Raw genomic sequence first — 22,240 nt, forward strand, 5'->3', positions numbered from 1 at the left:
AGTATAAAGCCCAACACACACATCTGATGTTCTGAAATAGAAAAAAGCAATAAAATATATTGCAAAATATGCATTTAAAATGTTCTTTGTTCCCTTTAGTGTTTGTTCTGTTTATTTTAGCATGTTTCAAATATCATATAAATAATAAATAACTATGACAAATGATGCAGTTGAAAAACCTAATGGAGGACTTTGGCCCGTAAATAAGACCGCCCACAAAACAGCGCATTCTGAAGAGACAGCCAGAAAGTGGCTTGAAGATGGTCTATAAAACAATCTATAAAACATTTTTTAACCAAAAAAACACCATTACACATTTTGTAGACCACAATGAAGTGTTTTAAAGGGGAACTGTACTTTTTCTGGAATTTTGCCTATCGTTAACAATTGATATGAGAGACAAGACGACAATTTTTTTTTCTTCGCTTTCTAACAGAAAAATAGGCTCGTTTTTGGTGGCTAGCAATGCATCTAATGGGAGCAGGCACGTGCACACATAGGGCCCTATGGGTGCTTGGGCCCCTGCCTTTTTTGCCTCTCTTAAAAAGTGCCCTCTGCCTGTGTGTGTGTGTGTGGTTTTTTCTTTTCTTTAAATAACATTAATAAATTCCTGTCAGGGATGTAAAAAAAACAGCGGTACAAAAACTCCACGTTTTCTTGTAATACCGGGTTGTTTGAGCCTGCCGCTTCCGCCAGAGAGGGAGAGAGAGGGCGAGTGAGTGAGTAAGTGAGAGGAGAGAGAGCCAACTGCGCCCCTGAGGAGACGTGACAGTGGAGCAACTTGAACCTGTGAGTTATGGTCTAGTCGCCGTCCACTTATTCAGCATCTAATATGGGTAATATTTCAGAAAAACGCTGTATTATTCTATTATTCAATGTGTCAGTTTCTGTTTTTGCCGGACGTCGGAGCACGGCGCATCAATTGAGCACGGCACATCAATTCCGCACAGAGCAGAGCGGATCGTGCGGGACAGGAAGTAGTGTACAAAATACAAAATAAAACACCAGGTTAATTTTCAAAATAAAATGCACTGTCTTTACGGCGGATCACATTTCTCTCACAGTAGAGGTTTAGATATAAAGTTTATTGTGACTTTGCTATTACTGTGTGGGTTAACAAAATAATAATAATAATAATAATAATAATAATAATAATGATAATAATAACAATAAGAAGAATAAGAATAATGATAATGATAATAATAATAATAATAATTATTATTATTATTAATAATAATAATTTCAGCATTCTGGGGATATAAGATGTAGGTTATCTGTTAGGAATATTACCATCTGTATTTAAACTTGATTCATGTTGATTATGCCTGCAGCACAATGCCAAAAAAAGAAAGGATACAGAAAAGGAAGGAGAAGGAGCGCCAGGAAGCAGCTAAGGGTAGCAGACCTCTTAATGCATGGCTAAAACCAAGTACTAGCATCATGGAAGCCCTGAATTTACATTGAGGAGCATATTTGGGTATGGGTGGCCTCCATCCTACAGCCCTCTACTGGCCCCTGGTCCATATTTTTGGCCCTGTATTGCGTTTCAGTTGTTTAGTCTGAGCATTAAGTGAGAAACACCATAAGTTACAAGTTGATGGTGTTTTCATCAAGTTAAGGGAAGAAGGACAGATTTTCTCATTGAATTTTTTTCCATTTGAGTATTTATTTTTGTATTTTTTTTCAAAGTTCATGTTGCACTGTTCAATGCTCAATATTAAAGTGCTTATCTTTAACAATAAATAGCCTAATTATAAACCAGTGTTTTGTTGCTTTTCATGTCTTCCAAGCCTATGATAATGTGAATTAACTCATTATGACAATAATTTGTTGACACAAAAGAAATGGCAATCACTTTTACCTACAAAGGACACACAGCTAAGTAGTTAGCTTCCTATTAGCAAATTTAATTTTACATTAATTTCCATATTGTGCAAAGGACCAAAAACACATTTCCTGCCCTTTTCTGACATTGAGCCCCTGTCCCTCTATAATCATGTGCACGTCCCTGAATGGGAGCAATCGATTCTACCACTAAATCACTTAAAAAATGCATTTTAAAACCGTCAACAATACTCCATTTATGTTCTGTAACCTGTATACCAAACAGTAGCGAAATTGTTCTTGTAAGTTCTTGAACACTGAGGAACTCTTTTTCTATTGCAGTAACACATCGGGGCGCTTCGGTATTAGTCATAAAAGCGAGCTACGAAAAAAGATAAGCTACCTTTCACATCAGCACAAAATGCGTTTCAGTTGATAATGCAAAACACTGCGATAGGACATCAATCTGTACTGACTGAAAAACACGAACAATCATATTACAGTATCTGTGAAGTATTAGCCAACATTTCCTGTTGTGTTTGTACACAGCGAGCCAGACACCGTATGCTGTCTGTCATGATACACGCATGACGTGCTGTGTGTATCATGGTCGATATAAAGTGTGACTCACTCGATGGACAGTTTGGTCCAACTGGCCAGAGAAGTTTTTTTCCGGTTAAGTATGTCGAAATAGCTTGGCTTCATGTTCCACATTTTTCAGCTTCGATTCACTTTTACCTCGCTCTCTCGGCTTCCATCTGCGCCAACGTCTCACTCGTCCTTCTTCCTTCTAGAACAGTGGTTCTTAACCTTGTTGGAGGTACTGAACCCCACCAGTTTCATACGCGCATTCACCGGACCCTTCTTTAGTGAAAAATTAAATGTTTTTTTTTTTTTTCAAAGTTATATGTTTTTGGTAACACTTTAGTATGGGGAACATATTCTAAGTAACAAAGACTTAATTTAGAGTTATTAGAATATGTTCCCATAGTGTCCAAAGTAATAAAGACTTAATTTAGAGTTATTTGGTTAGGGTCATGGTCAGGGTTAGAGGGTTAGGATTATAATAAGGCCATGCCGAATAAGGCATTAATAAGTACTTAATAATGACTAGTTAAGAGCCAATATGTTACTAATTTGCATGTTAATAAGCAACTAATTAATGGTGAATATGTTCCCCATACTAAAGTGTTACCATGTTTTTTTACTGGTGCATAAAATGAACCGTGCATGAACATCACCTTGTTCAAACAACAAAACCCACACAGTGCATAAACTCACAACAAATTACACACTTGCAAACCAGTCAGCTGTTGCCGTATCCGTAATACGCTGATAGGGAGAAGTTTGTATTTACACGATGAGTCGGGTGTGTTTTGACCTCCGCCGAACCCCTGAGGCCGACTCACCGAACCCCTAGGGTTCGGTCGAATCAATCAATCAATCAATCAACTTTATTTATAAAGCACATTTAAAATTTACCACAGGGGTAGCCAAAGTGCTGTACAATGGGCAGGTTAAAAGATAATACGAGTACCGAGCAAATACAACACAAACAGAACACGATAAAAAATAAATAAATAAAATAGAATAAATAAAAACATAAAAACAGGTTCACAGCATGTGTATTATGGGGCGCCATTGCAGGATGGATATCACTCAGTGTTAAAAGCCATGGAATAAAAGCATGTTTTTAAGAGAGATTTAAAAACAGGAAGAGCGGAAGCTTGTCTAATACTCAGAGGTAGGTCGTTCCAGAGCTTGGGAGCAGCAACGGCGAAAGCTCTGTCACCTCTAAGCTTCAGCCTTGTGTCAGGGACCGTCAACAGCAGCGGATCGGCTGATCTTAAGGATCGGGTGGGGCAGTAAGGCTGAAGGAGGTCGGAGAGATAGGTTGGCGCGAGGTTGTTTAGACATTTAAAAACAAATAAAAGGAGTTTAAAATTGATTCGATAACGCACAAGGAGCCAGTGAAGGGACGCTAAAATAGGGGTGATGTGCTCACGTCTGCGGGTCTGTGTTAGCAGACGAGCAGCAGAGTTCTGCACAAGCTGCAGGCGGGCGAGGGAGGCCTGGCTAATGCCTACATACAGGGCATTGCAGTAGTCAAGACGAGTCGAGATAAAGGCGTGGATTAATTTCTCAAGATCATGTCCTGATAGAAGCGGTTTCACTTTCGCTATTTGGCGTAATTGATAAAAGCTTTTTTGAACGACGCTGCTGATTTGTTTTTCGAATTTAAAATCTGAGTCGAACTTTACCCCCAGGTTTGTGACACAGCCGCTGAAATACGGGGTCAGAGTGCCGAGGTCAACGTTGGGGGAGGGAGAGCGACTTGGACCGAACAGCATAACTTCTGTTTTGTCTTCATTTAGGCTCAGGAAGTTAACTGAAAGCCAGACTTTGATGTCGTGCAGGCAGTCAATAAGACGTTGAACCGTGTTATTTTGTGCCATGGGAAAATAAATCTGGCAATCATCGGCATAAAAATGAAATTCAATACTGTACTTCCTAAAAATAGAACCAAGAGGGAGAAGGTAAAGCGCAAATAAAATTGGGGCAAGGATTGAGCCCTGGGGGACCCCATGGAAGACATAAAACTGTCTACTTGTACACAAAAACTCCTGTCGGTTAGGTACGACCGGAACCAGTTGAGGGCGGCGCCCTTAATGCCCACACAGTTCTCAAGACGAGTGATTAAGGTGGCGTGGTCGACGGTGTCGAACGCAGAAGACAGATCTAAAAGCACCAGGACAACATATTTACCAGAATCAGTTGACAGGAGGATATCGTTAAAAACTTTCAGAAGCGCTGACTCTGTGCTGTGGAGGGCTTTAAAACGGGACTGGAACAGCTCAGTGATACCATTATCCTCTAAGAAGGGCAACAACTGACTGTAGACAACCTTCTCTAATATTTTGGAAATGTATGGAAGATTAGAGATACGTCTGAGGTTAAGAACCACTGTTCTAGAAGCAGTAGTTCATCCTCCATAAATCCAGAATCAAAAAGATAAGGTTGTGAATCTTCATTTGTCCAAAAATAGCCGTCTTCGTTGTTTGTTACTGAATCTGCCAGGATTAGAACACACTCATGTGTTTGTATCTGGAAGGGGTTGTTGCCAGAAGTCAGACGTGCGCTACAATGGAAATGGGAATTAATGCGCCAAATAATTAGTTCTAGCAATGATTAAAATGACCAAAATACGGTAGATATTGTACATATTACATACTGTTAAGAACGTGTCAATTACTACATATAGACTTGCAGTGTGTATACAAAATGTTGATGGGGGGTTTTGAAGTTGTTTTAGAGGGCTTTGAAGGCCACAACGATGACTCCTATTAGCCGCAACTTCCAAGCATTTTTTTTATCATCTTTAAAATAATAATTTAAAAAAAGACGTGTGTTCTTGTCTCTCGTAATGATTGTGAACGATAGGTAAAATTCCCAAAAAGCTGCAAGTGAAAACACCTGGGGCCGGCAAGCATTGCGTTATTCAACTGCATCATCACTCTGCTTTCAAACAATGAGGGCTGCATTTCTAGTTTGAACAGACTTGTAGAGCTTCCGCCTCTTGATTAGGCTCTCTCTCGCCGTCTCGCCCTTACGACCGTCTTGCATGTTGTTCAACCCCACCGACTGGAAACAAGGATGTTATTGCCTTTAATCAAGGGCCCTGAATTAGATTAAAGTCCTTTGGAATTTACAGGAAATGGAAAACTTAAGAATTGAAAATGAAAGCTGCAATTTACAACATAGCCTTTTGTGCCATTCAGGATGTCAAAAGGGTGGAACATTCACAGAAATGTCCCTACTTAAAATAAGTACCAGCAGAGTGGAAAAACAAGTTGCCTCTACATTGAAGCAATTATCATATATATCTGATGTAAGACACCGAAAGACTTACAAAGTTTGCGAGTAAATAGATATGATCAAAATAGTATACATTTCACAGGTTCCCGAGCCATTTTAAGAGATAAAGAGCTAGCCAGTCACGTGATCGCGTGACAAAGAGTTAGGAACCGCAGATCCCTTCGCCACCAACAACAATGCAAATGATGCAGACTTTGTGGGGGCCAATAACAACTATGATGGACCAGATTTGTTATATTTTTGATCCTGAATGAGTAAATAGATATGATCAAAATAGTATCAATCTCCCAGATTCCCGAGCCATTTTGAGAGATAATGAGCGAGCCAGTCACGTGGGAGCCAATAACAACTACTTTGGGACAAATGATGGTCCAGATTTTTTATATTTTTGATCCTGAATATAAGGAGGGTTAGCTACAAGTTTTAGAAGCTCCGCTAACAGAACCAGCTTTAGTGAATGATATGATTTAATGCAGTGGTCCCCGGTACCGGTCCGTGGATCGATTGGTACCGGGCCGCACAAGAATTAAAAAAAATAAAAATACATTTTTTATTTTATTTTATTTTATTTTTTTACATTAAATCAACATAAAAAACACAAGACACACTTACAATTAGTGCACCAACCCAAAAAACCTCCCTCCTCCCACTCATTCACACTCATTCGCACAATAGGGTTGTCTCTTTCTGTTATTAATATTTCTGGTTCCTACATTATATATCAATATAGATCAATACAGTCTGCAGGGATACAGTCCGTAAGCACACACACAAAAAAAAACCCCAAAAAACGTTGACCGGTCCGCAGTTACAAAAAGGTTGGGGACCACTGCTTTAATGGATACAATGAAATACAATTAAACATATAGTCGACTTGTCTTTCCACTCTACTGGTACTTTATGCCTGGTGTATACTCTCGCGTCACGTACAGTAACTTGTTTCCCCAGCGTACCTTCCCACAAGCCTAGCCTGCACCCCCCCAAAAATCCTAGGCTCGCGTCGGCGCCGACCGCAGAGCTGTGATTGGTCAGCTTTTAAAGAGTTGGATCCCCGACCACAGGATAGCAGACTTTGTGTTTAAAAGGCACAAATTATTATATGATATAAAGAAACAGTGATTAAACGTTTGCATGAAAACTGATATGGTGTATCTTGGTGCGCTTTAAAAATAATGACTTAATGTGTCGTTTTTCAACTTATTGTTTTGTTTCATCCAGAAGAAGTCAAAGTACCACATTCTTTTTAACCTATATTGACAATCTTGTGCAAACATCAGGTTTAATTCCGACACATTTCTCCTACTTGTGCACACACTCCTTCCTTCTCTTACAATCACCTTTCAAGCACGTTATGTTTGCGGAAACTCTGAACAACAATAACACAAGACCATGCACATTACCCGGGATGTTGTTAAAGGGGAACATTATCACAATTTCAGAATGGTTAAAACCATTAAAAATCAGTTCCCAGTGACTTATTATATTTCTCGAAGTTTTTTTCAAAAGTTTACCCTGATTTTAACCACCCGTCCATTTTCCTGTGACGTCACATAGAGAAGCCAACACAAACAAACATGGCGGAAAGAACAGCAAGCTATAGCGACATTAGCTCGGATTCAGACTCGGATTTCAGCGGCTTAAGCGATTCAACAGATTACGAATGTATTGAAACGGATGGTTGTAGTGTGGAGGCAGGTAGCGAAAACGAAATTGAAGAAGAAACTGAAGCTATTGAGCCATGTCGGTTTGAACCGTATGCAAGCGAAACCGACGAAAACGACACGACAGCCAGCGACACGGGAGAAAGCGAGGACGAATTCGGCGATCGCCTTCTAACCAACGATTGGTATGTGTTTGTTTGGCATTAAAGGAAAGTAACAACTATGAACTAGGTTTACAGCATATGAAATACATTTGGCAACAACATGCACTTTGAGAGTGCAGACAGCCCAATTTTCATCAATTAATATATTCTGGAGACATACCCTCATGTCAGCAGGCCAGGGAAGCTAGGGTCGATAGTCTTCTCTTGATCATCTTCGGGACGGTGTGAGCCAAAACATCCAGGGGGGTTTAGCTCGCTCGTCTGCGGGAACAAACTGCATTGCTTGCCGTGCTACCGAGGTCCTTTGTCCCTGAATTTCTCACACACTCCGGCAGATTCAATGGGGGTCTGGCGGCAGATTTCTTTGACTTTATCGTTGGAAATGCATCTGCTTTGAGTGTCGCAGGATATCCACACATTCTTGCCATCTCTGTCGTAGCATAGCTTTCGTCGGTAAAGTGTGCGGAACAAACGTCCAATTTCTTGCCACTTTCGCATCTTTGGGCCACTGGTGCAACTTGAATCCGTCCCTGTTCGTGTTGTTACACCCTCCGACAACACACCTACGAGGCATGGTGTCTCCAAGGTACAGAAAACAGTCGAAAAAACGGAAAATAACAGAGCTGATTTGACTTGGTGTTTGAGAAAATGGCGGATTGCTTCCCGATGCGACGTCATCGCTCCGAGAGCGAATAATAGAAAGGCGTTTAATTCGCCAAAATTCACCCATTTAGAGTTCGGAAATCGGTTAAAAAAATATATGGTCTTTTTTCTGCAACATCAAGGTACTGTATATATTGACGCTTACATAGGTCTGGTGATAATGTTCCCCTTTAATCTCCAACGGTACGTGTATTTGTATTGAACCGTTTCGGTCAAGGGGTTTCGGTTCGGTTCGGAGGTGTACCGAACGAGTTTCCATCCGAACATATTAAGTAGCCGCCTCCGCTTCTATCTACCTCTGTCTCTGTCAGTACTCTACACAGCACCCAGCATTGTCCCACCCACACAACCATCTGATTGGTTACAAACAGAGCGGTAACAGCCAATCAGCAGTGCGTATTCAGAGCGCATGTAGTCAGTGCTTAGCGTTTAGCAGGTAAGCATCAGGCAGCTGACTCTCCCCAAATTATAATAAACACCTCCCAGTCAACTACTAGTAACATCACTATGAGCCCGTTGACCTTCTAGAAACCTAAACGGCAGCTCAGCTCGCTCGCAGTCCTGGCTTGAGGTGAAGGCTAATTCGCTTTTAGCGTAACGTTAGCTCATTTTGCGGTGTGTGGGTGTGTACGTGTGTATGTATGTGTGCGTGCGTGTGTGTTACGGACAGCAAAGCCCTGTCTGTCTGTTATTTCACTTTACCTTTTTCTGTGTTGATTGAGCTGTGTTGAAGCAGGACATTATATTAAATGAAGAGTTTCTGTCTCTGATCGTTGATATAATAATGTAACTGCATCATTAAGCCTACATGAACTCCATGGTGTTCAGGGATGAATAGTCTCTCCTATTGCACCATTTTTTCAGCTATAATTACATTAATCATTAGTAATGCAGCAGCCTAGTAGTGAATGGCAGGGTCCCTGCTATCACATGTTGATAAAAATATAACATTTACATAATAAAATTCAACTACAGGCTTCCCAAATGCTGTAATAAATTATGAATGATGAGTTGACTTGAAACTGTTTAATGTTGCACTTTTTATATGTAGAAGAAAAGTTTTGTCATTTTATTTAATCTGAGCAACAACTTGAGGCAGTTTAATGTTGATTAACATGGGCAGAATTATTACAGTGTTCCCAATGTTAAAAGGATAAAGCCATTGTTTACAAATTTGGTAAATAAATAACCAAAAATTTATATTTTGTTGTTTTCTTACTGTACCGAAAAGGAATCGAACCGTGACCTCTAAATAGAGGTACGTACCGAACCAACATTTTTGTGTACCGTTACGCCCCTACTATACGCAACTTTTTATTAGCAACGGCAACAACAGAGGATGCATGTATAAGAAAGTCTGCCCCACAACAAGAGGATAGAGAAAAACAAGTACAGTAACCTGATTGGAACAAGGATAAATGCTTTTATACATGTCTCAACAACTCCATGATTAGACTTCACAATTTAGACTTTTATGGGATCCCAAATACTCAAAAACACGTGGCAACAGGCAAGAAGAGTGTTTTTGTTTTTTTTAAATAACAGCTCCTCTTCAAACTACATTGCATTTATGGAAAAAAGCCTATCCAATCCTGCAGTTTTGAGCAGGTGAAACATTTGTGATTCTACCATCTGAACTTTTTCTGTCCCATATCCCGCATGATTGAATGTAATGCAGAAATGGCATCAAATCAAACATCTTACTGTGCTCAACCTTGGCAGCAATGGCACAATGTAAAAGGAGCTCAACAATCATGTCATGTGCAAAGATATACAGTGCATCTGCAATTGCCATCAGGGGGCATTTTTGGGAATGTTGTCTATCATTCACAATCCCTATATAAGACAAGAACACTGGCTTACTCTTTTTATGCATTCTAATTTGTGATATATGGCAAGTATGAGGTGGCTAACAATGGCGAAAATGGGATTTGCTCTATTCTGTCTATAAAGCGCACTAAAAAAACAACATTTTATACACACACTGTAATTAGGGGTGTAACGGTACGTCTGAATTTGTTCAGGGCTAAATTCTTTAAAATCCACTTTTCCATCCGACTTAATGCGCTATTCTTTTAATCACTGCATATGCTATCTATTCACTGGTGTTACATATTATCTATTCTTCTCGCTGCCTGGTAGAAAATGGCAGCATTTAACACAGGAAGACGTGAACAATAACAAACTATCAGTCATTTCTAACAAGTGAAAAAATGGTTAGGAATGAATTGACTTTGCTTCTTCCTTCTTCTTTTCGGACATAACATTACTCTAGTGTTGACACTATTAATATTGTGCAGCCCTGCTTGGTGAGAGTTCACCAGTGTTATGTGGACAATTATGAAGCCTCAATGACAACTCTATTGCAGTGTTTTTCAACCACTGAAATACAGTCTGGTGTACCGTAGGAGATTATGTAATTTCACCTAAATGGGTTAAAAATATTTTTTGCAAACCAGTAGTTATAATACGCCAATAATGTGCCGTTGTTGAGTGTCTGTACTGTCTAGGCCTCATGTAATACTCTTCCACAGGCCTGGGCAATTATGTTGCCTCGGGGGACCAAATTTAGAGAGAAAAATGTGTCTGGGGGCCGGTATATCTGATACTAATACAAAACCTCGCAATAATGTCTGATTGAATGCTAAAAACGTTATGACAGACCGCCTGAAAAAACAGAATGGAATTAAAAAAAATTTTTACTGAATGAGACACCCAGAATGTTAAAAAGTTAAAGTTAAAGTACCAATGATTGTCACACACACACTAGGTGTGGCGAGATTATTCTCTGCATTTGACCCATCACCCTTGATCACCCCCTGGGAGGTGAGGGGAGCAGTGGGCAGCAGCGGTGGCCACGCCCGGGAATCATTTTGGTGATTTAACCCCCAATTCCAACCCTTGATGCTGAGTGCCAAGCAGGGAGGTAATGGGTCCCATTTTTATAGTCTTTGGTATGACTCGGCCGGGGTTTGAACTCACAACCTACCGATCTCAGGGCGGACACTCTAACCACTAGGCCACTGAGTAGGTAAAATAATTGCCCAGTAGGTACATGTAAATAAAGAATGTGGGATTTACAATATTAACTATGAAGGATAAAACACTGAATATTGACAACATATGAACGTCACAGCCCCTCTCGATCGACATATTTTATAATCGAGCAAAACGCAATAAAAATGCAACAAACAAAGCGAAACCCCACCTAAAATCTGATATATCTGATAAATCACAAAGCTTTAGAACTTTGTTGTAAAAATCTCCTTCTGCGTCGGTTCCGGACACCCGCATTTCAGGCTGATACTCTGGAAACAGTCTGTGGAAACGCTCCCCACCCACACTGCTTGGTGCTTCGTCTGAGCTGCTGTGACTTACATTACCATAGTAACTAATATATCATGCAAAAGCGCAGATTCCAACGATTGAAATACTTAGTATAGTTCAAGACTTACGGTCATTTGAAAACATCATAATGGCAACTACAGTTTCCATCTTAAAGATCTAAAAAAAATGATCTGGGAATGTCCGGCAGGCCAGATTGAAAAGCTTAACGGGTCTGCTCGTCCATATCAGTAGTGGGCAGCAGGTAGCTAATTGCTTTGTAGATGTCGGGAACGACGACGATGGTTTGTTGTGATCACAATATGCAGACGACACCAGGAGGCAGCAAGTTAAAAAGGCATCTAAAGTTTAAACTAAAAATAAATAAAAAGCATGTGTCGCTAAGAAAAGACGATAAAGCTTAGGGATGGCTACGCAAAATGAAACTAAAACTGAACTGGCTGCAAAGTAAACAAAAAACAGAATGCTGGAGGACAGCAAAGACTTACGCCGTGTGAAGCAGAGACGGCGTCCACTAAGTACATCCGAACATGACATCACAATCAACAATGTCCCCACAAAGAAGGATATCTAACCTGACTCACACCAGATCCTTGTAGTTCACTGAGCTCCACACAAGGATCTGGGACTTATCAATAGATGTATTTCAGAAGGCGGGGCCTTGTAAAAAATAATTGTATGTGATTGGATAAACCACTTGTCCGTTATCTTGAATGATGTGCTACAGCAACCACTCACATCGAAATCAGCCCGTGACGCTGATGAGAGCGACGCTGGGAAATCCAAAATAGAACAGCCGGCATATTGGATAACGACAGAGCGAAAAGTTAGAGAATTTTTACTGAAACAACGCAGCAATGTCAGTAGACGATCGATGTCGCAAAACAGTTGCAATAGCAGAATCAATGTCAGCACACGACTCCTGGCTGCGTGCCGCCATTGTTGCTTGAATAAAACAGTCGCTTTGGCGCTACGTCACATCTATGAAACCCCGCCCGGCGATCCTGATTGGTTCATTATTTTTTGCTATTTTGAAAGAGTTTGCACTGCCCTCGAGCCCAGATCCTTGTGTGGAGCTCAGCGAACTACAAGGATCTGGCGAGAGTCAGGCTAAAGGATATCGTCCGCACGACGTGTGGTGTTCGGGTCTGTGGGACCCGTTTTCATTTTTTATTAAAAGAAAAATGATACAATTAATTAATTTTTCAAACTGAGACTCACTGACTTTGGCTCATTTTCTGAAAGAACATTTATCAGAATACATATTTAATGACCACACACCATACACCCCCCCTACACATTTCTATTACATATAAGATGTCCGGGTCCACTGGCTAATAGAAGTGTGGAAATGTATGTTCTGTGTAACACACACACACACACACACACACACACACACACACACACACACACACACACACACACACACACACACACACACACACACACACACACACACACACACACACACACACACACACACACACACACACACACACACACACACACACACACACACACACACACACACACACACACACACACACACACACACACACACACACACACACACACACAGCAGGCCTAGCCAGGAGGGGGACAGAGTGTAGGTACACAGAACATCAGAGGGGTCAAATGTGCGAGAAAATGAGAGCAGACAGTGTTGACAAACAATGTTGCAACCTTGTGTGGGAACCGCAGGTGCAGAAACACAAAAGAAGAATCCCTGTGGGATGCAGAAACTGGCAGAGAAATTTTCCGTGCAACGTTCATATTGTTGTTACTCAGCCAGCGTTTGTGGGTCCGATGGACCCGTTGCATTTTGTGGCTTTTAATGCCTCAAAATCAAACACTTTTATGTTAAAATACTGAACAGATGTTTATTGGGATAAGGTAAACATCTGTTCAGTATTTTAACATAAAAGTGTTTGATTGTGAGGCATTAAAAGCCACAAAATGCAACGGGTCCATCAGACCCACAAACGCTGGCTGAGTAACAACAATATGAACATTGCACAAGGGTTAAAATATTCTGGAGTGCTAAAACAAAGCAGGTGCGAGGAATGGCGCTCAAGAGAAGACATGAAACTGAAACAGGAAAATACCAACAAAACAGGAAAAACCACTAAAATAGGAGTGCAAGACAAGAACTAAACTCATTCTCCTTCTATGCCACATCAATATGGAATGCACTTCCAACAGGTGTGGGGCGGTATGGTGCAGTGGGTAGAGGCGGTATGGCGTAGTGCAGGGGTGCTCAATACGTCGATCGCGATCTACCAGTCGATCGCAAAGGTAGTATTGGTAGATCGCATTACATTATTTAAAAAAAAAAAAAAAAATTTTTTTTTTTTTTTTTTTTTTTTTGGTGTCCTGTCCAGCTTCTCAGGCAAATCATATAGTTGATGTAGATGCCCATTTCGGCTGTTCAGATTTACTTTACAAAAGAGAAGTGTAGGATACTTCTCTTGTTGCCTTATTTGTATTTGACTTTATTAAATGTATTTATATTATCATTTAGTGCAGCCGGGCCGGAGCAGGAGGGGATAGAAAGAGAAAAAAAAGAAGACAGAGGGGGAAATTGTGGGGATTAGAGGGGGATTAGACAGAGAGACAAAAACAACAACAGCAAATAACAACAACAACAACAATAGAGCAACATCAGCAAATACGACATGTACAAATATGATGGTAAAAGAAATAGCAAATAAGCAGTTAGCGAAAAATAAAAAATAATACAGAAATGACAATGAGCATTATTACACTACAAATGGATCAATACAAATACCAATAGAAATAGCGCTATTGATAATGAACAATACCAATAATTTACCTTTATTATCAACAATACAGTTGTTTAAATGCAACAATACATATACGTAATGATAACTTGAGATACGAAAGAATGCAGAAAAATGGAGGGGGAGAAAGAGAAGCAACCTACATTAACCTTGTAGATTGTTATAGTCACAATAGGTTAAGCTTTGTCAGTGTGCCGTGTGTTACACCCAGTTTACCCTAGGGCAGGGGTGCTCATTACGTCGATCGCGAGCTACCGGTCGATCTCGGAGGGTGTGTCAGTCGATCACCAGCCAGGCATTAAAAAAATAGTCCTAAAAATGAGCGATCATAAATCTTCACAATGACGTCATTTTCGTCACTTGATTGACATTCACGGCACCCGAGGGTCTTCTGAGATGACACTGGCTGCTGCCAGCTCATTAAAATTACCGACTGGAAGGCGAGAAACACTTTATTTCAACATACTCTGGCGCCGTACCTGTCGTCAAAACTCCAAAGACCGACTGCACAGTTGCACAGTTGCGCTAACAAAATAGGAGTCTCAGAAAGCTGGCGTGCACAAGCTAGCAAGCTACGGAGTTTGCCGACAATGTATTTCTTGTAAAGTGTATACAAAGGAGTACGGAAGCTGGACAAATAAGATGCCAAAAACCAACCACTTTCATGTGGTATTGGACAGAAAGGAGGACTTTTTTTCTCCTCCATTCGAAAATGCGGACCTTATCAGCACCACTGTCTGATTCCTATCAATGCAAGTCATCAGAATCAGGTAATACACCAACTTATATTCTTGTCTTCATGAAAGAAAGGAATCTATATGTGTTAAACATGCTTGTATTATCTTTAAACACCTTTAACTTATTAACAATATTAACTATATGTGTTAAACATGCTTGTATTATCTTTAAACACCTTTAACTTGTTAACAATATTAACTATATGTATTAAACATTCTTGTATTATCATTAAACACCTTTAATTTTTTAACAATAGTAACTATGTGTTAAACATGCTTGTATTATCATTAAACACCTTTAACTTGTTAACAATATTAACTACGGGTATATGTATTTAACATGCTTGTATTATTAGAGGGGGGGGGGGGGGGGGGGTTGATGTGTGAGGGAGCAGGCTTGGGGTGGGGGCGGGGTTTGGTGGTAGCAGGGGTGTATAATGTAGCCCGGAAGAGTCAGGGCCTGCATGGGATTCTGGGTGTTTGTTCTGTTGTGTTTATGTTGTGTTAAGGTGCAGATGTTCTCCCGAAAAGTGTTTGTCATTCTTGTTTGGTTTTGGTTCAAAGTGTGGCGCATTATTAGTAAGAGTGTTAAAGTTGTTTTATATGGCCACCGTCAGTGTAACCTGTGTGGCTGTTGACCAAGTATGCCTTGCTGCCGCGTACGTGTGCAAGCAGAAAATGTATTTTGTATAACAAGTGTTGGACTGGCACGCTGTTAATACAGGCTGTAGAGGGCGCCAAATGTTGTACTATCACGGCACGCCCTTATTATAGCTATAAGGGTGAAAATAGGTGAAAACTAATCCCGGGAGTTTTCTGCGAGAGGCATTGAAATCCGGAAGTCTCACGGGAAAATTGGGCCGTTCAGCAAGTAAGCAGCTGAGCCGCATCAGAGTGATCAAAGAGCCGCATGCGGCTCCGGAGCCGCGGGTTGCCGACCCCTGTACTAGGTCATAAAATCAGTGTCAGTTGAGTCGGTCCATAGGTTGCCTGTAGGGATTTTTAATGTCCAGCAGATGTCAGTATTTAGTGACACAGTATCAATACAGTTTTGCAATGTGTCAAAACGCTTCATGACGCCTCATCAACCCATCACTACTGTTTATTGCAGTTCTGAGTGTTGCTGGGTCGGGTTTGGTTTTGGAATTGGATTGCATTGTTATGGTATTGCTGTGTATTGTTTTGTTGGATTGATTAATTAAAAACAATTTTTTTTTAAATTAAATAAATAACTAAATAAATTAAATAAAAAATCGATTTTTTTAAAAAAAAACGAGAAATCAAAATTAAATAAATAACTAAATAAATTAAATAAAAAAATCTATTTTTTTTAAAAACGAGAATCAATTCTGAATCGCACAACGTGAGAATCGCGATTCGAATTCGAATCGATTTTTTTCCCACATCCCTATTGAAAAGCCCTGCTCTACGGGCAGAGGTGGGTAGTAACGCGCTACATTTACTCCGTTACATCTACTTGAGTAACTTTTGGGATAAATTGTACTTCTAAGAGTAGTTTTAATGCAACATACTTTTACTTTTACTTGAGTATATTTATAGAGAAGAAACGCTACTTTTACTCCGCTACTTTTATCTACATTCAGCTCGCTACTCGCTACTAATTTTTATCGATCTGTTAATGCACGCTTTGTTTGTTTTGGTCTGTCAGACAGACCTTCATAGTGCCTGCGTTTCAACAAATACAGTCACTGGTGACGTTCACTCCGTTCCACCAATCAGATGCAGTCACTGGTGACGTTGGACCAATCAAACAGAGCCAGGGGTCACAAGACCTGACTTAAACAAGTTGAAAAACTTATTGGGGTGTTACCATTTAGTGGTCAATTGTACGGAATATGTACTGTACTGTGCAATCTACTAATACAAGTTCCAATCAATCAATCAAAAGTGTGAAGGAAAAAAGACAATTTTTTATTTCAACCGTACACCCCGTCAAAAGCCTAAAGACTGACTGCACAGTTCCTGTCTTCACAATAAAAGTGCCGCTCCATCACGCCTGCGCTTTCAAAACAAGAGTCTCCGAAAGCCAGCGCAAACAAGCTAGCAAGCTACGGAGTTTGCCGCCAATGTATTTCTTGTAAAGTGTATAAAAACGAATATGGAAGCTGGACATATAAGATGCCAAAAACCAACCACTTTCATGTGGTATTAGACAGGAAGGAGGAACTTTTTTTCTCCTCCATTTGAAAACGTGGACGTTTGTCATCACTACTGTCTGATTCCAATCAATGCAAGTCATCAGAATCAGGTAATACACCAACTTATATTCTTGTCTTCATGAAAGAAAGGAATCTATATGTGTTAAACATGCATGTATATTCATTAAAACACTATTAACATGTAAACAAAAACGGCAAAAAAAATAAATAAATATATATATATATATATATATATATATATATATATATATATATATATGTGTGTGTGTGTGTGTGTATATATATATATATATATATATGTATTAGAGATGCGCGGATAGGCAATTTATTTCATCCGCAACCGCGTCAGAAAGTCGTCAACCATCCGCCATCCACCCGATGTAACGTTTGATCAGAACTCCACCCGCCCGCCATCCGCCCGTTGTTATATATCTAATATTAATTAAAAAAAAAAAAAAAGGGTGAAAACTACGCGAATTGCACCTTGTGCAGACAAGATTTTTCGATCGGACACGGAGGAATTAGCGATGTAAAAGACCACGTTGGGACAAAAAAACACAAGTCTAATGCCGTTGCTAGCGATACAAGTGGAAAACTTTCAACGTTTTTCGTCGCCCAAACACATTCTTTGGATGTGATAAATGCCGAAGTTTTATTTACGGAGGCAATAATTGAGCATGGACTTCCAATCGCACTGGCTGATCACATGGGACAGTTAATGTAATGCAACCTTTAAAAATCATTACGCGGTGATCGCGATCCCAAAAATAAACTTTTCTTGCATGATAATGTCCAGAAAAATTTGCTTTATATTACTATAGAGTCCTTTTAACGAATGAGTTTGATGGTTTATCACAAACCTTAAATGAAATTCCATGGCCACCGTCCTGCTCTCTATATCAACCAGGGTGAGCCCCACCCCTTTCGTGAGCGCACTGAGCGCGGAGTGACCCCTTTTACGCGCCCCCGGCAACAGGGGTGGCAAGCAGGTAAGCTGCGCGGGTGGAGCGCGCGGAGTGACCCATGTTACGAGCCCCCGGCCACGGGGGTGGCGGGCAGGTAAGCTGCTTACCTGCTGCGCGTGACGCCGGCCGCGTCGAAAGCGGACGAGGCGGGGTGTCGGTGCGGTGGGCGCGGTAGTGACCCTGGACGTGCGTCGGGCCCTTCTCGCGGATCGCCTCAGCTACGGCTCCCGGTGGGGCCCTCTCGGGGGAAGGGGCCTCGGTCCCGGACCCCGGCGAGGCGTCCCTTCTCCGCTCCGTAAAAGTGTCCATCTCTTTTCTTTTTTCTTCTTCTGTTGTGGCATATGCAGCAGGTGCCTGCTCGTTTTTCGTATGTGGGTAACAACATTTAACTATGTACCGTATTTTCCGCACTATAAGGCGCACCGGATTATTAGCCGCACCTTCTATGAATTACATATTTCATAATTTTGTCCACCAATAAGCCGCCCCGGACTATAAGCCGCGCCTACGCTGCGCTAAAGTGAATGTCAAAAAAACGCTGCGCTAAAGTGAATGTCAAAAAAACAGTCAGATAGTTCAGTCAAACTTTAATAATATATTGAAAACCAGCGTTCTAACAACTCTGTCCCAAAATGTACAAATGTGCAATCACAAACATAGTAAAATTCAAAATGGTGTAGAGCAATAGCAACATACCGGTAATGTTGCTCGAACGTTAATGTCACAACACACAAAATAAACATAGCGCTCACTTTCTGAAGTTATTCTTCATTCGTACCGGTAAATCCTTCGAATTCTTCGTCTTCGGTGTCCGAATTGAAAAGTTGCGCAAGCGTGGGTTCCAAAATGGCCGGCTCCGTCTCTTCGAAGTCATCGGATTCAGTGTCGCTGTTGTTGTGCAGCAGTTCTGTGAATCCTGCCTTCCGGAAAGCTCGGACCACAGTTGTGACAGAAATATCTGCCCAGGCATTTACAATCCACTGGCAGATGTTGGCGTATGTCGTCCGGGGCTGTCTGCCCGTTTTAGTGAAGGTGTGTTCGCCTTCGGTCATCCATTTTTCCCACGCCGTTCGCACTCGTGATTTGAATGCCCTGTTGACACCAATATCCAGCGGTTGGAGTTCTTTGGTTAATCCACCCGGAATGACGGCGAGTGTTGTATTTGTGTGCTTCACTTGTTTTTTGACACCATCTGTGATGTGGGCGCGCATAGAGTCGTATATCAACATGGACGGAGCAGCGTGAAAAAAGCCACCCGGCCTCTTCGCGTAAACTTCCCTTAACCACTCGCTCATCTTTTCTTCATCCATCCATCCCTTCGAGTTAGCTTTTATGATGACGCCGGCTGGAAAGGTCTCTTTTGGCAAGGTCTTCCTTTTGAATATCACCATGGGAGGAAGTTTCTGGCCATTAGCATGGCAAGCTAGAACCACAGTGAAGGATGACTTCTCATTCCCTGTGGTGCGAATATTCACCGTACGTGCTCCCGTTCCACAGTGCAGTTCACAGGAATATCAGTTGCTGTGAAATACGGTAGTAATCCGTGTGCGGATGGAGAGATTGCGTCTTTTTATGAACCGGATCCTTGTCCTTTGTAGGAGCCATTTTGTGGTCTTTACAGATGTAAACAGGAAATGAGACGTACGGTGATATCCGCGCGTTTTTTCTTCTTCTTCCGGGGGCGGGTGAAGCGCTTCCTGTTCTATGGGGGCGGGTGCTTTCCTTGGCGGTTGCTTGTGTAGAAGAAGAAGCGCTTCCTGTTCTACCGGGAAAAAAGATGGCGGCTGTTTACCGAAGTTGCGAGATCGAAACTTTATGAAAATTAATCGTAATAAAGCGCACCGGGTTATAAGGCGCACTGTTAGCTTTTGAGAAAATTTGTGGTTTTTAGGTGCGCCTTATAGTGCGGAAAATACGGTAATTAATCCGCCCGACCCGACCCGCAAGCGGATAAAATCTTATTGTTTTTAATTTCATCCGCCCGATCCGCGGATAATCCGCGGACTCCGCGGTTGTGTCCGCAAACCGCGCATCTCTAATATGTATATATATATATATATATGTGTGTGTGTGTGTGTATATATATATATATATGTGTGTGTGTATGTTACTCATCAGTTACTCAGTACTTGAGTAGTTTTTTCACAACATACTTTTTACTTTTACTCAAGTAAATATTTGGGTGACTACTCCTTACTTTTACTTGAGTAATAAATCTCTAAAGTAACAGTACTCTTACTTGAGTACAATTTCTGGCTCCTCTACCCACCTCTGTCTATGGGCCATTAGAAGGTGGTTAAGCGTGACGTACCTGTACGCGAGTGTCATGCACTCAAACAGCTTGGTGAGGGACGCGTCAATGGAGATGTGGGAGGTGCTGGCCTTGCCAAAGTGGTACGTCTGGCAGGCCTGCGTGTTGACGGTGTCGAAGTCGTAGCCTTTCTTTGGCGGGTGCTCGCTGTGCGGCGCCGACACCATGAAGTGGCCGCTGTGGATGATCTGCGACTGCAGCCGGTGCTCGGTCCTCCGCAGGCCCAGGCTCGTCTCCTCCGCGTCCGAGTCATCGTCCTGCTCCTGCTTCGCGGCGGGCGGGTGATGGAGGTGCTGCCTGACACTGAGCTCCATTGCAGCCATGATGATGACTCTCCTCGGCACGGCAAACAAATAGCTAACGTCTAGCCAGGCAGCTAGCTAGCGCGCCCGGGCACCCGTCATGAGGCTGGCCGACGACTGCTTCGTTTAAAGTCTCCGCTTTTCGTGGAGGCGGAGAGCCCGGTTAACCCATTTCTTTAGACCGCCAACTCGTCGATAATACTCCCTCCAAACTTCGTGTTGTCTTGTGGACATTTGACGACAGACCAGCTGACTCGACAGCTTTAAAAAGGGGGCGGGCTCAAGGAGCCTGGAACAGGAAGTGCCTCTGTAACAAGGTATCTGATTGGTCAATAGAAGAACCAACCCTCCCCCCACCTTGGTACTTCATATAACCCGAGCCCAGTTCGCGTCGTCGTTTGCTTTGTAGGTCAAAGGTCACTGAACTCGGGGTGTAGGCAATATACAAACTTCGATATTATTTTCTCTTTTGGCTTAAAATTAGTTAATCTCAAACGCATTTTCTAATTGCAAGATGTTGAGTAACATATATAATGTTAACATGCTATAATTGTTGATGGCCAGAGGTGGGTATAGCACAGGGACGTGCACATGATTATAGAGGGACTTTGAACTGTTTTTAGCTTTTAACTTTTTGAACTGTCTTTAACTTTTAAACTGTTTTTATCTAACAAACTGTTCTTAGGGTCATTTATATTTGCTTTTTAATTGTGTATTTTTATTTCTGTTTTAAATGTTATTTTTTAGTCTGTCCTTTGCCTCTATTTCTTTGTGGTGTACAGCCCTTTGTTTTTCAACTGTGCTTGTTTTTAAAGGGCTTTATAAATAAAGTTGGTATGGTATGGTATGGTATAGGGGCAGGGGCTCAAAGTCAGAAAAGGGCAGGAAATTTTTTTGGGGGCCTTTGCACAATATGGAAATTAATGTAAAATTAAATTTGCTAATAGGAAGCTAACTACTTAGCTGTGTGTCCTTTGTAGGTAAAAGTGATTGACATTTCTTTTGTGTCAACAAATGATTGTCATAATGAGTTAATTCACATTATCATAGGCTTGGAAGACATGAAAAGCAACAAAACACTGGTTTATTATTAGGCTATTTATTGTTAAAGATAAGCACTTTAATATTGAACATTGAACAGTGCAACATGAACTATGAAAAAAAATACAAAAATAAATACTCAAATGGAAAAAACTTCAATGAGAAAATATGTCCTTCTTCCCTTAACTTGATGAAAACACCATCAAGTTGTAACTTATGGTCTTTCTCACTTAATGCTCAGACTAAACAACTGAAACGCAATACAGGGCCAAAAATATGGACCAGGGGCCAGTAGAGGGCTGTAGGATGGAGGCCACCCATACCCAAATATGCTCCTCAATGTAAATTCAGGGCTTCCATGATGCTAGTA

The 22,240-nt window shown here is 41.3% G+C and overlaps 1 protein-coding gene across 6 annotated transcripts in view; it reads right to left on the bottom strand.

Moving 5' to 3' along the window:
• The window catches only part of mlxip (MLX interacting protein), a 59,335-nt gene extending 38,199 nt beyond the window's left edge, over positions 1-21,136 (bottom strand). For 4 of the 6 annotated variants that reach the window (XM_061933106.2, XM_061933098.2, XM_061933075.2 and 1 more), the window contains exon 1: positions 20,528-21,136. In XM_061933106.2, the coding sequence (XP_061789090.1) occupies positions 20,528-20,850 (323 nt within the window). In that variant the 5' untranslated portion in view covers positions 20,851-21,136. The remainder of the gene's footprint in view (positions 1-20,527) is intronic. The other 2 variants (XM_061933091.2, XM_061933083.2) reach the window with 1 other exon arrangement.
• Positions 21,137-22,240: the final 1,104 nt, after the last annotated feature.

Source organism: Nerophis lumbriciformis, linkage group LG03, assembly GCF_033978685.3.
Source record: "Nerophis lumbriciformis linkage group LG03, RoL_Nlum_v2.1, whole genome shotgun sequence".
NCBI classification, from domain to species: domain Eukaryota; kingdom Metazoa; phylum Chordata; class Actinopteri; order Syngnathiformes; family Syngnathidae; genus Nerophis; species Nerophis lumbriciformis.